Source organism: Mercenaria mercenaria, chromosome 6, assembly GCF_021730395.1.
Source record: "Mercenaria mercenaria strain notata chromosome 6, MADL_Memer_1, whole genome shotgun sequence".
Taxonomy (NCBI): Eukaryota; Metazoa; Mollusca; class Bivalvia; order Venerida; family Veneridae; genus Mercenaria; species Mercenaria mercenaria.
In genome coordinates this window covers 11,736,854-11,754,142 of record NC_069366.1, presented here as the reverse complement: position 1 = coordinate 11,754,142, position 17,289 = coordinate 11,736,854, and the positions used below count along the sequence as shown (strand labels likewise).

General features: G+C 37.2%; 4 protein-coding genes across 4 annotated transcripts in view; 2 read left to right on the top strand and 2 right to left on the bottom strand.

Moving 5' to 3' along the window:
• Nucleotides 1–3,910: 3,910 nt before the first annotated feature.
• Nucleotides 3,911–5,282, top strand: LOC128557974 (zinc finger protein 22-like). The gene is made up of 3 exons (XM_053546665.1): nt 3,911–4,006; nt 4,211–4,319; nt 5,029–5,282. The coding sequence occupies exons 1-3, from the start codon at nt 3,911–3,913 to the stop codon at nt 5,280–5,282; spliced, it is 459 nt and encodes a 152-aa protein (XP_053402640.1).
• A 490-nt stretch (nt 5,283–5,772) lies between these two features.
• Nucleotides 5,773–6,737, bottom strand: LOC128557973 (zinc finger protein OZF-like). The gene is made up of 3 exons (XM_053546664.1): nt 6,642–6,737; nt 6,245–6,437; nt 5,773–5,912 (listed from the first exon to the last, which is right to left on the bottom strand). Exons 1-3 carry the CDS (start codon nt 6,735–6,737, stop codon nt 5,773–5,775), a joined length of 429 nt encoding a protein of 142 aa, XP_053402639.1.
• A 238-nt stretch (nt 6,738–6,975) lies between these two features.
• The window catches only part of LOC123549659 (uncharacterized), an 83,848-nt gene continuing 73,534 nt past the window's right edge, over nt 6,976–17,289 (bottom strand). Inside the window, exon 8 of the mRNA XM_053545109.1 lies at nt 6,976–7,407. Coding sequence (XP_053401084.1) covers nt 7,028–7,407 — 380 coding nt within the window. The 3' untranslated portion in view covers nt 6,976–7,027. The remainder of the gene's footprint in view (nt 7,408–17,289) is intronic.
• LOC128557590 (uncharacterized) lies at nt 10,524–13,493 on the top strand. Its single transcript, XM_053545113.1, has 3 exons — nt 10,524–10,713; nt 11,371–11,562; nt 12,364–13,493. Exons 1-3 carry the CDS (start codon nt 10,660–10,662, stop codon nt 12,973–12,975), a joined length of 858 nt encoding a protein of 285 aa, XP_053401088.1. The 5' UTR covers nt 10,524–10,659; the 3' UTR covers nt 12,976–13,493.

The window sequence follows — 17,289 nt, the reverse complement described above, 5'->3', positions numbered from 1 at the left end:
ATGATGAAAGTCAGTAAAAACAGGTGCAGTCGTCATTTCACGTAGATTCAACCTAATTTAGTTTAATAGTTTTTTATTGTGTTTGTTGTTAGGCATATATACAGTAATATGAACATAAAAGCGATATATACAAAAAAAAAACTAGATGCCCTCGGGCAACATGTCGAGCCCGTCAGCTGTCAAAAGGACTGGGAGTTGCACACGACACTCTGTCTCATTGAGGCAAACATTTATGCCAAATAAAAAAAAGATTGCAAAAAGTTACAATATAAGTTATTTGTAGTAACAACAAAGGGAAGTAAATCTTAAAAAAGAGAAAAATTCAAAGTCAACACAAAAATCCTTACCAGTAGAGATAGGTCAATATACACCTCAAAATTGGATGTAACATGCATGTTGTACTACAGAAAAGTGGTCTTGATTTTTCCCTACGACCAGTAATAAAAAAAGTTACAATATAAGCTATTTATAGTAACAACAAAGGGAAGTAATTCTAGGTTCTTGCGCATGACACTCCGTCTCATAATGGTGAACAAAATCCCTCTATGCATGAAAACGAAATGCTCCGGACAAAGTCATTCTTGTATCTGACCTTTGACCTATAAGTGTGACCTTGACCATAGACCTAAGGACCTGGTTTTGCGCAAGACACTCCGTCTCATGGTGGTGAACATTTGTGCCAAGTTACATCAAAATCCCTCCATGCATGAAGTAGAAATGCTCCGGACAGTCATTATTGAATTTGACCTTTGACCTCTTTGACCTTGACCTTTAAGATAGGAACCTGGGGTTTGCATACATGTCAAAGTTATGGTCTGGACAAACAAATCCGGACGGACGGACGCACGCACGCACTTACACCGAACAGCCATTTGGACAACTACGTCTTCGCTTCCGTTAGCGGGCTCGACAACAAGAGCTGTCGGAGGACAGCAACGCTCGACTTTTTAACAGCCCAGTCAATTGAATGAATACAAAACTCGAGAAAGAGGCATAATTTTGTAACAAGAGGGTCATGATGACCCTGGATCGCTCACCTGAGTAATATGAGCCATTGTTTCAAATGGCAAACTGATGCTAAAATATTAAGAAGGTAGATCAGTAGGTCACATTCATGGTTACTGAAATTCAGTTTTAAGATCGGTAAGGTCGGTAAGCAAAACTGTACATGTCATCCAAATTTCAAGGCTGTATCTTAAACAAGAGGGTCATGATGGCCCTATATCGCTCACCAGATTAAGACTATTTACGATGAGTATTGAAATCTGTATCAAACATATTACATTTGGTCCAAATCTTTTTGCTGTAGCTTCAAAAACAAGAAAGTAGGTAGTAGGTCAGGGCAAAGAACATTTAAGATTAGTATTGAAATCTTTATCGAAAGATATTAACGTGGTCCAAATTTCTATGCTGCTAAGATCGGTGCAAAACTGTATATGTCATCCAGATGTCATGGCTGTATCTTAAAAAACAAAACTGTAGGTCAGAAGGTCAAGGTCAAAGTCAAGTGACCCTTAATTACTTGGTGTCATCAGGAAATTATAGTTAAACAGTCTAGGAAATATGATCAGATAATTTTTGAAGTATATTTTCCTTTATTACTCATACACAAGTGACCCCCGGGGCGGGGCCTCTTTTCACCCCAGGGGCATAATTTGAACAATTTTGTTAGAGAACCACTAAGCAATGCTACATATCAAAGGTTTTTCCTTTATAAGTCTATATAAACCATGTGACCCCTGGGGCGTGGCCATATTTGACCCTAGGGGAATAATTTGAACAATCTTTTTAGAGAACCACTATATAATGCTACATACCAAATATCAAAGCCCAAGGCTGTGGTTTTTGACAAGAAGCTCTTTCAGGTTTTTCATTTCGGTTGCCATGTCAACCAGAGTTCTGCTTGGAATTAAATTCTTTGAACAATTTTGAAAGGGTGCCACCCAAGGATCATTCCTGTGAAGTTTTGTGTAATTGTGCCCAGTGGTTTTCAAGAAGAAGATTTTTCAGGAATTGTTGATGGACACACGACGCACGACGGACATTGAACTGTCACAAAAGCTCACCATGAGCTTCAGGTGAGCTAAAAATACAAAACAGGCTTATGGAAACTGCACAGTCCTTATCAGCTCATGACAATGCACAAGTGTGTGAAGTTTCAGTTTCAATCCATTCCAATTAGTGGATGCTAAGATACCAGCTTACATACATAAACTTAACCAAAAACTGCTAAGTCGAAAAAGGGGCATAATTTTGTAAAAAAGCAAAATATAGTTATGGAACCTGTGCAGTGTAAGTCAGTATATAACCGTGAATAAATGTGTGAAGTTTCAATGCATTCTCACAAGAGGTTACCGAGATACCAGCTTGCATATAAAAACTTAACCAAATCCGCACGCGGACCCCGACGCAGACGCCGACGCACGGGCGAGTTCATTAGCTCTATCTATTCTTTGAATAGTGTCATGCTTTTATAAAGCCAAAGTAATAAATCCAGACTTTACAAATTATTCTTTTTATCTTGAATAAAAATTAAAAAAAAAAAAGACACCTTATCTTACACTTATGAATTATTATTATTCCATGCTTAATTCCTGGCAAAATGATCTATCCACAACACTGTATAATCAAGTAAATGGAAAACCTCAATCACCTACAGGCTCTGGCCGCCCTAAAAGCATTCAATCAAGGTCATTTCACAAATGTGAGAAAGGACCAAGTTTGGTGATGGTCCGTCAAGTGGTTCATCCGAAGAAATCGTTTAAAGGTTTTATTTTCGATTTTCGACTCGAATGGCCCCTAGAATCATCAAGCAGATCAATTTGAAAACATATGAGAGAGGATCTTTTTAGGATGCTACAGACCCAGTTTGGTGATAATCCATCAACTTGTTCACGAGAAAAAATCGTTTAAATGTGTTTTTTCTATTTTTAGCTCTGGCGGCTCCTAAAATCTGTCAAGTGGAACCATTAGGACCGTACAAGCATTTTAGGTCTATGTTTGGTGATTATCAATTCACTGGTTCATGAGAAGAAGTCGTTTAGATGTGTTTTTTTTTTCTATTTTTAGCTCTGGCGTCCCCTAAAATCCGCGAAGTGGAAGCATTTGAAAAAAAACTTGAGAGAGGGCCTTGCCAGGATGCCAGTAGTTTCAGAGGATGTTTAAGTAAAAAGTTGACGTCGACGAACGACAGAGACGGACGATGGAAACAGGGACTGGGTGATCACAAAAACTCCCCTAGCATATCGTAAAATGTTGCACAAGATATCACCGAATAATAGATATGCCACGAAAAAGAAAACGTAAAGACGTAGTTGTAGAAGTTGGATGATTTATTTATAAAGGGTCCTTACGCAGTTCTTAGACACTCTTAACGGTCTGCTTTTTTGCGGTTATCTAAAATACATATGATCATTGAATACTCGACGCTATACCACAGCCAAGGTGACTGAAAACTCAATTTAGGTTTATACTGGTATTTTCTATGCAGTTTTATGTCCAATATGTTATAGCAAATTCGTTGATTTTCAAATAGAATAAAGCATGAAATGAACATAACTTTGTGCATTTACGACAGTCTCCAAATTATTTCTTATGTTTTAGAAAGTATTAGATCTAGCGAAATGTCAAATATTTCACAATAGGAGGATACTACGTCATCGCGCACCTGCTAAAACGATCGTCCGCGGACACCAAAGGTAAACAAACCCGTCGCTCGGAAAGTAAAATTTGATCTTTCTTTATCAACACTGACTTTTTGCAAAATCTCTTTCGGTGCATCGAAGAACTATATGTCCTATAGTGTCCCCGGTGTATATACTTTTCTAACAGTCCTTGTAGTTTTATAGATTACGATGTTTAAAATTTTTTTTCTCAAAGATCCACTGCGTAGACGGACCCATAGATTTGCATGTCTGGCTTAATAGCCGCTTATACAACCGTGCACGAGCTCGAACAATTGTCGTCGGGTCTTCCAAAATGCCCATACACTATCATCAACGTTCAAGTATGTCCCGTGGTTATGTATTTAGGATGTTTTGAGAGAAAATTTAAAAAGATCCATCATGTAAACGGCTGATGAAAAGATCCACCATGTAAACGGGTGATAAAAAATCGATCCACCAGGATGTAAATTAACCTGAACTTCCTCCTTTTCTTTTTTTCTAGTTATGCTGATATTCTTTTAATAAATATTAATTGTATATTTCAGAAAATGTTCGTCTGTGCTCTATGCGCTAAAGAATATAAAAGCAAGTCTGGCTTAATTAAGCACGAGAAGAGGCATGCGGGCGTTGGCAAGCATAAATGTCTTCAATGTGGTATGCTTGCCTTCTCCAGAAAAGACTTCGAGACGCACATAGCCAGGCACAGCAATGACAGACTATATGTATGCACCAAATGATGTCACAGGTGGCAGTAACGTACCTAGGATTCAGTATGGGTTCATGAGCGATATGCCAATAAATTTACTACACTTATAATGTTTTCTTAGGGAAAAAATGACAAAAAGCCATTTTGAAAAAAAAATTGCTCCTGTGACATGGCTCATTGTCACAGGAGCAATTTTTTTTTCAAAATGGCTTTTTGTCATTTTTTTCCTAAGAAAACATTATAATTGTAGTAAATTTAAGTGCATATGGCTCATGGATCCATACTGTATCCTAGGTACGTTACTGCCACCTGTGAATGTGGTATGTAATTAAGCAATGGCGATTTCTTTTGTAAATTCTGTTAGTTCATTGCTGATTTAAAATAATAGCATCCGAAATATTATGACTGATCATCTTTATAAACATAGGTCATAGACCTATAAACGTAGGTCAGTCACAATTCATTTCGTCTCGTGATCGAAACCCGGTCTCGTTAGCTTTCAAAATAAAATCTCACTATTTTCACCTACAGTTTTGATTATTTATTTTATATACACATCTAGTATACTTATTATATGAATGAAAAGAAATAAAATATTCCTTCAAAATCTTTTAAGTATGACAAGTTAAAATGACTTATCTACTTTAACCTTTTCAGGCAAGAGATTTAAAACGCAAAAAGACATGCAAGATCACTCAAGGCTAGAGGATTCTGATGGGAAATATGAGTGTGACACCTGCGGGTCAAAGTACAAGAAGAAATCGGACCTAACGGAGCATGTGAGAAAACAAAGTGGAGAGAAACCTGAAAGATGCATCGAATGTGGGAAGTGTTTCCGGTTCAAGAACAATCTCCGTAGACATTTAAAGACACATGCAAAAGGACCGCAGGCTGGTACAAGTGGCATGTAAATGTTAATGCTGTAACAATGTGTGCCATTTTCGAATGCGGGAAGTGTTTTCGATAGTTTAGGAGAAAAGTTGACCTAAACATAAAACTTAACCAAGAAAACTGATATTTTCTAAGTACAAAAGGGGCCATTAATCTTACACAAAGCAGGATGGAGTTATGTATCTTGCTGTACAGGGTCAGCTTATGATGGTGAACAAGTGTTGCAAGCTTTGATAGTTTAGGAGAAAAGCTGACCTAAACATAAAACTTAACCTGGCAACGCCGACGCCGACGCAGACGCCGATCAGGCGATGACAATAACTCATCTTTTTTTTCTTCAAAAACTCAGATGAGCTAAAAATGGCAGACATTGTTGCAGCATTAACATTTACATGCCACTTGTACCAGCCTGCGGTCCTTTTGCATGTGTCTTTAAATGTCTACGTAGATTGTTCTTGACTGACCCGCCGGGAAACACTTCCCACATTCGATGCATCTTTCAGGTTTCTCTCAACTATGTTTTCTCACATGCTCCGTTAGGTCCGATTTCTTCTTGTACTTTGACCCGCAGGTGTCACACTCATATTTCCCATCAGAATCCTCTAGCCTTGAGTGATCTTGCATGTCTTTTTGCGTTTTAAATCTCTTGCCTGAAAAGGTTAAAGTAGATAAGTCATTTTAACTTGTCATACTTAAAAGATTTTGAAGGAATATTTTATTTCTTTTCATTCATATAATAAGTATACTAGATGTGTATATAAAATAAATAATCAAAACTGTAGGTGAAAATAGTGCGATTTTATTTTGAAAGCTAACGAGACCGGGTTTCGGTCACGAGACGTAATGAATTGTGACTGACCTACGTTTATAGGTCTATGACCTATGTTTATAAAGATGATCAGTCATAATATTTCGGATGCTATTAAATCAGCAATGATCTAACAGAATTTACAAAAGAAATCGCCATTGCTTAATTACATACCACATTTGGTGCATACATATAGTCTGTCATTGCTGTGCCTGGCTATGTGCGTCTCGAAGTCTTTTCTGGAGAAGGCAAGCATACCACATTGAAGACATTTATGCTTGCCAACGCCCGCATGCCTCTTCTCGTGCTTAATTAAGCCAGACTTGCTTTTATATTCTTTAGCGCATAGAGCACAGACGAACATTTTCTGAAATATACAATTAATATTTATTAAAAGAATATCAGCATAACTAGAAAAAAAGAAAAGGAGGAAGTTCAGGTTAATTTACATCCTGGTGGATCGATTTTTTATCACCCGTTTACATGGTGGATCTTTTCATCAGCCGTTTACATGATGGATCTTTTTAAATTTTCTCTCAAAACATCCTAAATACATAACCACGGGACAAACTTGAACGTTGATGATAGTGTATGGGCATTTTGGAAGACCCGACGACAATTGTTCGAGCTCGTGCACGGTTGTATAAGCGGCTATTAAGCCAGACATGCAAATCTATGAGTCCGTCTACGCAGTGGATCTTTAAGAAAAAAAAATTTAAACATCGTAATCTATAAAACTACAAGGACTGTTAGAAAAGTATATACACCGGGGACACTATAGGACATATAGTTCTTCGATGCACCGAAAGAGATTTTGCAAAAAGTCAGTGTTGATAAATAAAGATCAAATTTTACTTTCCGAGCGACGGGTTTGTTTACCTTTGGTGTCCGCGGACGATCGTTTTAGCAGGTGCGCGATGACGTAGTATCCTCCTATTGTTTCAGGTATCAATTCATTTATTCATTTTCAATTAAATGTGCAATACGTTCCTGTATCGGATTATACTTCTTCGTATTTCCGTCAACACATCCGCTGACGTCACATTCGAATATCTGCCACTGCGTTCCCGCCCTAACAACAGAACACATGACAACGGCCTGGCTGCTAAGAGCATGACTTATGGTAGTACTGCATAAGTTTGTCCCGGGATCAGACGCTTCGTAGAATTGTAGACTTGGGTTGGTGAAGGCAGAGAGATTAGGAGCTTTCCAAGAGCTCAGGGTAAAGTAGAGGTGTGTAATGTTGCTAGGTAGACGTTTAAGATACACATGTATACTCTGATGACCGATTCGTCCCCCTGCTGTCTTAATGTTCTTGGCGGAATGTTGAATGGCACCTGGAAAAATAGCATTGCTTTAATGTGTATAATACGATAAGTGTACGGCAATTAGGATAATGTACTGAATACATACTATATGCAATCACCCTGTTCTACGTCGCAGATAAAACATTCTTTAGTTATTGGGCAGAACTTATTTAAGTGTGGGGGTAATTGTGATCTTGACCTTCGACCTACTGATCCAAACATTAATAGGGCTACTTACTAATCACCAGGTAATCATCCTATGAAATTTGACGAGAGTAGGCCTAAGCATTCTTTTGATCGGAAACAGTTTTCAGTCTCAAGGTCACTGTGAATTTTATTTTTGTTTACTGGCCCAAAATGTTAGTGTTCATCTAATTCCCACAGCCAATAATTCTATGAAATCTGAACACTGTTCTGTAGCTATTGAACAGTAAACAAAAGATCTATCGACTGATCAACAGACAGATCGACGATGAGAAAAACAATATACCCCTTACTAATAAGAGGGATTAGGAGGATGTTGGTAGGGGTAATGTATACGTGCGGTTAATGAAATATATACCACGGAAAAACAGGAGTAGAGAACTGCGGGCGGGTAGGGACAGGATAATAAGTGAGATATCAAGAAAGACAAGAAAATAAACAACATGGTAATGATGGTCCTGAGCTGCCCATCTGATCTTGAAAATAGGTCGTGATGACCGAGTGTCATTAAACCTTTCGTAGATTTCATACAGACACACAACTTTATCAGATTTCATTAAGTTCTGGTAGGAGATATGTTATCTTGAGTGTTAAATATGTTAACCTATTTTTTACCTTGTAACCTACTTTTTGAACCCCGATGATTCATTGAAACCTGCCCTAACGAAGACAATTTTGACAATTTTATATAGATGAGATAGGAAATATGGCCTCAAGCATGTGGGTATTTTTTCAAGGTCACAGATCAAGTACATAGTAAGGCCTCTGCTGTGTTAACAAAGGTTTTCCTAGATTCAACCAAGTGACCTAGTTCCTGAACCTTAGAAAACAGATTTTAACACGGACCTAGTTTTCATAAGACAAACATTCTTACCTGGTTTATAAAATCGATTAGATTTAACAAGAGCTCGTCGAACACGAAATGCCCCCCTTGATGCATTCAGTAATTGCACAAGGAACAGAAACTATATGCTCACTGTAAACAAAAGTTCTACCATTCTGGTTTAATCTGACCTTGACCTTTAACCTATTAGCCTAAAAAAAGATTACAGAGTGATCTTGGCGCCATCCACTGAGCCATTTTTGAATGTTCCAAATTTCAAGACTAGCTCAAGGTCAAAATCAAGGTCAAATTTCATTTCGGTACAAAAAATGTGTACGTGGTCCAAATTTGAAAGCTGTGGCTTGAGAAATGTGAAAGTAGGTCACTAGATCAATTTCAAGATCAAAGTTTTCCCGTAGACAGAACTATGCATGTGCTTCAAATTTAGAGGCTGTAGCTTGAGAAATGTGAAAGTAGGCAATAGGTAAAAATCAATGTCAAATTTCAATTCAGAACACAAAAATAAATATGCATGCGGTCCAAATTTGAAGCCTGTAGCTTGAGAAATGTGGAAGTAGGTCACTAGATCAATCTCAAGATCAAATTTTATTTCTGAACACAAAACTATGCAAGTGGTCCGAATTTGAAGCCTGTACCTTCAGAAATGTGAAAGTAGGTCACTCTCAAGATCAAAGTTCATTTCAGTACACAAAACTATGCTTGTGGTTCAAATTTGAAGGCTGTAGCTTGAGGAATATGAAAGTAGGTCACTAGGTCAAAATCAAGGTCAAATTTTATTTTGGAACAAAAAACTATGCACGTGGTCCAAATTTGAAGTGTGTACCTTCAAAAATGAGAAAGTAGGTCACTAGGTCAATTTCAAGGTCAAAGTTTATTTCGGTACACAAACCTATGCATGTGGTTCAAATTTGAAGGCTGTAGCTTGAGAAATGTGAAAGTAGGTCACTAGGTCAAAATCAAGGCCAAATTTTATTTTGGAACAAAAAACTATGCATAAGGTCCAAATTTGAAGCCTGTACCTTCAAAAATGTGAAAGTAGGTCACTAGGTCAATAACAAGGTCAAAGTTTTTTTCGGTACACAAACCTATGCATGTGGTCCAAATCTGAAGGCTGTAGCTGTAGAAATGTGAAAGTAGGTCACTAGGTCAAGATCAAGGTCAACTCATGTCAAGGTTCATCTTGCCACTCAAAACTATACATGTGGTCCAAATTTGAATGTAAGTTATGGACATGAAGATTCTAAATTTTTCCCTATATAAGTCTATATGAACCATGTGACCCCTGGGGCGGGGCCATATTTGACCCTAGAGGGATAATTTGAACAAACTTGGTAGAGAACCACTAGATGATGCTACATTACAAAATATCAAAGCCATACTCTTTGTAGTCTCGACAAGAAGATTTTCAAAGTTTTTCCCTATATAAGTCTATGTAAACAATGTGACCCCCAGGGCTGAGCCATATTTGACCCTAGGGGAATAATTTGAACAATCTTAGTAGAGGACCACTAGATGATTTCATATACAAAATATCAAAGCCCTAGGCCCTGTGGTTTTGAACAAGAGGTTTTTCAAAGTTTTTTCCTATATTAGTCTATATAAACCATGTGACCCCCGGGGTGGGGCCACATTTGACCCCAGGGATATAATCTGAACACTGGTAGAGGACCACTAGATTGTGCTACATACCAAATATCAATACCCTAGGCCCTATGGTTTTGGACAAGAAGATCAGAAACCGTTTAACTGTTGCTGGCCAATGTGACCTTGACCTTTGACCTAATGACCTCAAAATCAATAGGGGTTATCTGCTGGTCATGGCCAACCTAACTATCAATTTTCCTGACACTAGGCCCAAGCATTCTTGAGTTATTGCCCAGAAACCATTTTACTGTGACCATGAATTTTGACTTACTGATCTCAAAATCAATAGGGGTCATCTACTGGTCATGACCAATCTCCCTACCAACTTTTGTGACCCTAGGCCTAAGCGTTCTTGAGTTATCATCAGGAAACCGTTTTACTGTTCAGGGTCACTGTGACCTTGACCTTTAACATACTCGGTTTGAGTTTTCAAATGGTGAAAATATCAAGTAATTTGTTATGCACCGAATCACTTGTGCTGTAATTCTTGATTATATATATATTCCCATCAGTGTGTGGTGAAGCATGTTACCGAGACGGGGAAATGCCCACAAGAAAATTGTAGCGTTGAAGTCAAACCAGATTGCAAAATGGTAGAATTTTTCCAGACGAAACTAGATAGACTGTTTGTAGACTATAGTAAGGTAATGTTACCACTCAGTTGTAAAATTGATTTGCATTTTTAGCTCGGCTATTCAAAGAATAGGTAGTAGAGCTGTTGGACTCACCTATGCGTCGGCGTCGGCGTCTTGATTTGGTTAAGTTTTTGTATGTAAACTGGTCTCTTAGTACCCATTAATAGGAATGGATTGAAACTTCACACAATTGTCCTTTGTCGTATTAAGCTGATATGCATTGTACAGGCTTCATAACCCTGTTTTTCAGTTTTACAGAATTATGCCCCTTTTTCGACTTTAATATTGACGCAATTGACAAGGCTGTTGAATAGTCGAGCGTTGCAGTCCTCCGAAAGCTTTTGTTCCTTATAAGCTATCGAACTGTAACATATCACCGAAACGTTCCGTGCATGCTGTAAAGCGCGGAGTTATAGAAACTTGCAAGATCGTTGACAACAAATTATTATCTATACAACCGAGAACAAAGATCATCAAATACTGCCCTTCCAGCTGTTCAATAAGTGTTTAGAAATTGATTTTCACGTCTTATGATATGGCAATAGAAATTAATTTCCACAGCTTTATTTTTATTGATATACTAATGAAAGTTTGAATGGATATGTATCTTTAAAGGTTGGAGCGGACCCATCGTATATAATATTTCTATGTTATGCATTTAAATAGGTATTGGAGCAACGAGCAATGATGCTAAAACCGAGTGGCGATTTGATCAGTGTTTCTACAATCAATGGTGATACCGAATGGTTTCCATTCAGAGCAAATATGCGAATTGTGGAACTGAAACGGGAGATTGGTGAAAAGTTAGGTCTGAAAGTCGAACAGCAGCGATTGATTTACAATGACAAAAATCTGAAGGTATTTAGTGGCATTACACTAAATGCATCTAATTGTTGCCAGTACCATTTAATAGTATTTTCTGTAAATTGTTTCGAATGTTAATGGTCTTTCCCGCCATTTCCCTGTCTTTTAATTGTAATACATATTGTTCATGAATATATGAAGCACTTTGTATGCTGTATCATTCCACTGCAGTACCCTGTGTTGCGATATGTAGCCCTTGTTACGTACTCTGTAATGAATGTAGTCAGAGACACAATTTGTACTTTTTTGACTCACCTGAACTTTTGCTGTTAGTACAGGTGGCTGACCCGGCGTCCTGCGTCCTATTTAACATCTCTGAAACTACAAGTTAGAATAAAACCAAACTTGGCCAATAAAATCCAGGCATAGACATACCTCAGGTTTATTCAAACGGTTCATTGTTTGCCCCTTTTAGGAGGTTCCAGAGCTAGAAATAGAAAATCCTTTAAAGGACTTCTTCTCCTTAACCAGATAACTAGTAATGGATCTTCACTTAGCTCGAACCATCATTGTTTATTCCTCTCTCAAATTTGTTTAGGTGATTTTACTATGCCCATTTTGGGGCAGCTAGAGTTAAAAATAGAAAACAAAATAATTCTTCATTTTATCAGAGCCAGATAATGGGTTCGTTTGGGCCACCAGTACTAAACCTAGAAATTTATTTAAACAATTTCTTCTCAATCTTGGTCAGAAGCAAGGTCAAAGGGTCAATGTCCTCATCATAAACTTGCGCCCAGTTTGACCCCTTCTTTAGCCTAAATACCGATGAAAAAATACTTCATTTTTGCATTGCAGGGAGACGCTAGGTTATCCGATTACAACATTGGCTGCAATGCTAATATTTCCTTGATTATGCCGCTTTACTGTATCCCAGAACACTTGGACCACGTGGTGTTTGATCTATCATGGGAATTTCCCGCTGTGAATCCGGATTTCCTTGATGCCACTTGCATGGCCTTTGAAAAAGATGAATTTATTCAAGTTATTGATTGGACACATTCTTCGAACGAATATTATCTTAACGGCTCAATAAAACATTCAGAGAAAAATCTAACTGGTCCCGGAGCAAAGACTGGACATCAGACGATCCATGTTCATTTGAAACGGGTACCAGGGAAAATAACTCATCTGTATTTCACACTAAGTTCATGGAGGTCACCAAATCTCTCCGAGTTTAGAAATCCTTCTCTGAAATTTTATGAAGCGTCCAGCGAAAACGTTAACTTGTGTGAAACTACATTTGGGCATGCTTTAAGTTCACAAGCTGTCATCATGTGCTCGGCTGTTCGTGCTGGAACAAAATGGCAAATATTTGAGTGCGGTGCGGGTAGTCTGGTAGCTGGAAACGCAAAGTGTTACAACCCCATTCGAGCAAGAATTGCTGAACTTATTGACAATGAGCTGTAGATTGCGCTATTGTTGATGTCTTGTACCACTGTTTTTAATTCAGTGACGTATTCTATGGGACCAGTATATAAGATATATTTAATAGTCATGAATCCATGTATTGTATAATGCAAACTATATAGGTGATTTCCGTTTCTGTATCAGCCTTATAATATATACCGGACTCTAGGATTTTGTTTATGCTGTATCCAACGTCAAAGCTCATGTTATTGGCAGCAAACCATGCGTCATTACATGTATAGATCAATACTTGAAATGAAGTCATAAACCATTTGCAACTTGATTAGTTTCTTTCATCAAGTATGTCAAGGTTTGGACTCACAGCATATGTGATGTGTCAAAGCATTTCATTCTTATGTGTCCAGTGAAAAGTACGATATCAAGTTTGTTTCTTGATTTAGGATCTTTTGATTATTTTTATGCCATATTAAGCTCTTTACTTGATGTTTAGTGAATTTGGTAACTGTTACCTTATTATTATATGCATATCTCGATTTGCAAATAAATTTATTGTTGTTTGTTTTGTTTCATTATTACATGAAGTAATTAAGGAAAATTCCACACAATTTCATTGCCAGTTCCGTTGTCCGACAAACCGATAACAGATTTAGTAACTACAGTGAAAATAGGGTCACTATACTTTCTGTAGGCAATCTTGTTTGTCATATTTGACTTTTATCTGTAATACAAATGTACGAACATTCTTAAGTTTTTAGTCGAACAAAAGAAATATGTATGTCATTATAACCGTAACACAAGCTGACCCCATTTTTGAATTATCCCCCCTTACGTGAAAAAACTTGTTCAGAGTATAACTTAAAATCTATATGAGGGATTATCTTGATACTAAGACTAGTTCCTAGACTATGGTTTATCTTTTTACATTTTTATGATTGAATGTAGTGAACTGAGCCTCTGTGAAAATCTCTAAAGTAGACTGGCTTTTGTCTCTGTGAAATGGTATTAGACAAAAAGGGGAAAACTGTAGAAATATATTATCAGTCTTGTGGCTGTGAAAACCTCTAAAATAGACCGGCTTTTGTCTCTATGAAACCGGAGTTAGACAAAAAAAAGCGAGGAAATATGTAGAAATATATTTAGTATCAGTCTAGTGGCTAGTCGGCTTAATACTTTACATATTGATAGAAATCAATGAGAAGGAATGCACTGTCAAACAACAATAACACTACCTTAACCTGTATTTTTTTAAAATTATCTCCCTTTAGGTATGAAATTTTTCCGCTGTATTAATTGAAAAGTGTATAAGTGATTGGCGCAATACTCCACACATTTATAGAGTTCAGTGAGAGAAAGTACAATAACTAAGAACCATAACTCTAGCTGGCCTCATTTTTAATTACCTCCCTTCGTGTAAAAAATAATTTTCTAGTGCATCTCATCTTAACTGTAAGAGATACTTCAAACTTTAAATTCTTATAGGAGTGTATTTCATATAAACAAGAACTCTAGATCACCTTATTTTAATTATCTCCCTTATGTATAAAAGATTGTCCGGAGAATAACTTATAATCTATATAAAGAACAGACCGTATACTTTACACATTTATTAAGGTCTTTTAGAGGAAGTGCAGTAGCTAAGAACCATAACTCTATATGACGCTATTTTTGAATTGTCCCCCACCCACTTCTGTTTCGGGGAGCATCCATCATTCATTTTGAAATCAGTAGGAAGCTGATATAAAAACACATGTATTGCACTTTTTCATATAAAACGGAAGTAATTTCGTGACCAACAAAAACGATAGGTATCTTGGATGCCTTGACCTTAGCATATGACGCATTGTCTTGTATTGTTGAATATTTATGTTAGGTTATTTAAATATACATTCATGGATAAAAGTTACAGACCAGAAAAAATAGCAAAAATGTATTATCTCCAAAATTGACCCTGACATTAAACTGATGCTCTAAACCTGTGATCTCCAAATGTGACCTAGACCTTGGAGCTAGGGGTCTTACATTTGCGCATGACACGTCGTCTCGTTATGGGAACATTTATGCCTCCCTTGATGAATGGCAGAGTTATGAACCGGGCAAAAAATATACCATGCTAACCTTTGACCTATAGATACCTGTGACCTTGACCTTTGAGCTAGGGGTCTGGGTCTTGCTCATGACACGTTATCTCATGGGGAACATTTGTGCCAAATATTTTAAAATTCCAGTGATGAATGGCAGAGTTATGGACTGGACTTGAAATAGACCATGTTAGCAGTTGACCTCTGAGTGTGAACTTGACATTGGAGCTAGGGGTCTGGGACTTGCCCGTGACACGTTGTCTCAATATGGTGAACATTTGTTCCATTATTATTTCAAAATACTTTAATTGATGGCGGAGTTGTGGACCCTACACGAAGTGCGACGGACGGAAAGACAGGGAGGAGCGGAAGGACGCACCCCATTTCTATGTCCCTTTTTTTCTTCGAAAAAGGCTGGGAACAATGACTGGTAAATCAAATGATCGAACTGTCTGGATGTAGAATATTTTATAAATTTAGCAAAGAATAAGCTTTGCAGAAGAAGGGAGGCTTCTAAGTATTTTTGCACGTTAATAAATTAAAATCTGTAGAGCCTTGCATACGGGGAACGTTTTTTCTACAGTTATAACCCACAATGAGCCGGAGATTGTGCAACCGGACGACTGACACGACGAAAACAAACCCTCAGAATAACTTGAGGCAGTAATAGAAACAAATATGAATAAAAAGTGTTTCCGTATTGTTCAACGCAATTTTCGAAATGTGAAGTTAGTTATTTTGTAACATTGATGCACTACTGAAAAAAAATCATTAATTGTCACGTCAATAATCTGTTGTATAAACATAAATCATCACTCGAGTTTTCAGTACACAAGTACATGCATATAAATTCTCCCTGTAGAGCAGTGTGTTTTTGCTGAAAACAAATAATACTCTTTAGTTCCGCTGCCACCATTTACTCAAGTAATTATAGTAAATATTTTATTTATCACAGAATGATTTAGAATGCATCAGCTAAGAATATTTCGAAACAACTCTGTTTTAAAATAAGTGAACATTGACAGCTTCGTAGGAAAAACACTTTAAATAGCAAACTTCGTAGGAAAAGCACTTTAGCAAACGTTTTCTCTCTTAGCAATTCGGAAAAAAAACAACCTGAAAAATGTTTACACATGGAATAGAATTCCAAATTATCATATGAAATAAGTTTTATGTTGCAGGTTCTTTTTCATCGCCTAGCGGCTCGTCCAATATAGTTTTCTCATCTGGGTACTCGTCCAAGTATATCTCCGTATTGTACAGAACAATGTTAAATAACCCAATATTATTTCATTCCCACAACGTCAAACATGTGATAAATATTAAATCCTTATAATCCGGGTAGGAGTTCGCCTTTTCTTTTCCCTAGGGAAAAGATACAGTACACGTGCGCATATTGACGTCATAATGTGACGTCATATTATGACGCCTTCGTGTACGAGCGATATTTGATTTTATTATACCTCACTTTTGTCCACAATGATAAAATCCCATTACCCGAGAAGGAGATATTTTGACTAAAAATAGATCAAAAACATTTTCAACCTTTTTGACACGTGACCAAGCGGAAGTGACTGTCAGGACATGTGGCCTCACTGATATTTTGAATGTCATATAAGGGCAAATAACTGTTTCAGTTGTTTAGCTAAATAATGAAATGATTGCCTCCCTTGTACACATATAGTAGTGACGTCACTATTCAATGTGTACACAGGCGATTCAGACGAAAGATGAAACTGTTGAACTGAACGAATTAAAAACATTTTTAAACTTATTTATATACTTAATTTTGTTCGGTATAATAAAATAATTATCATATTGCAGCGTGTGTCACATTGATATTGTCAACCCTCGAAACAGAATGTCACCACTCGGCTTTCGCCTTGGGTAACATTCTGCAGTCGGGTAGACAATATCAACGTCACACACGCTGTCATATGATATTTATAATGTGAAATAAGGCAAAGCCTCAAAGCGAGTTCAAAGAAATCGGATTTAGCTAAAAATATTATGCATCATTTATTTGTCACAAAGAAACTATATACTAGTCACAAGAATTTAGGAGAACCTATTCACTTGAAAAAGTCTACATTTAGTGACACCATACCTATAACAGTGAATATCATACGTTGCACAATTTATGGGAAGCCGGTGTCACGGTGACGTCATTACCGCGTTCCCGTTTCTTTCTGCTAATTAATGGCATTTTTTCCATTTTCTGGCCGATGCTTGATCTTTTCAATAAAAATATTTTTTTTTTCAAACAACTGGAAAT

Coding starts and splice junctions, on each gene's coding strand:
- LOC128557974 (XM_053546665.1), top strand. CDS start 3,911: ATGTCTGGCTTAATAGCCGCTTATACAACCGTGCACGAGCTCGAACAA. Junction 4,007..4,210: donor ACACTATCATCAACGTTCAA/GTATGTCCCGTG, acceptor TGTATATTTCAG/AAAATGTTCGTCTGTGCTCT. Junction 4,320..5,028: donor GCATAAATGTCTTCAATGTG/GTATGCTTGCCT, acceptor TAACCTTTTCAG/GCAAGAGATTTAAAACGCAA.
- LOC128557973 (XM_053546664.1), bottom strand. CDS start 6,737: ATGTCTGGCTTAATAGCCGCTTATACAACCGTGCACGAGCTCGAACAA. Junction 6,438..6,641: donor ACACTATCATCAACGTTCAA/GTTTGTCCCGTG, acceptor TGTATATTTCAG/AAAATGTTCGTCTGTGCTCT. Junction 5,913..6,244: donor ATATGTATGCACCAAATGTG/GTATGTAATTAA, acceptor TAACCTTTTCAG/GCAAGAGATTTAAAACGCAA.
- LOC128557590 (XM_053545113.1), top strand. CDS start 10,660: ATGGTAGAATTTTTCCAGACGAAACTAGATAGACTGTTTGTAGACTAT. Junction 10,714..11,370: donor TGTTTGTAGACTATAGTAAG/GTAATGTTACCA, acceptor GCATTTAAATAG/GTATTGGAGCAACGAGCAAT. Junction 11,563..12,363: donor ACAATGACAAAAATCTGAAG/GTATTTAGTGGC, acceptor TTTGCATTGCAG/GGAGACGCTAGGTTATCCGA.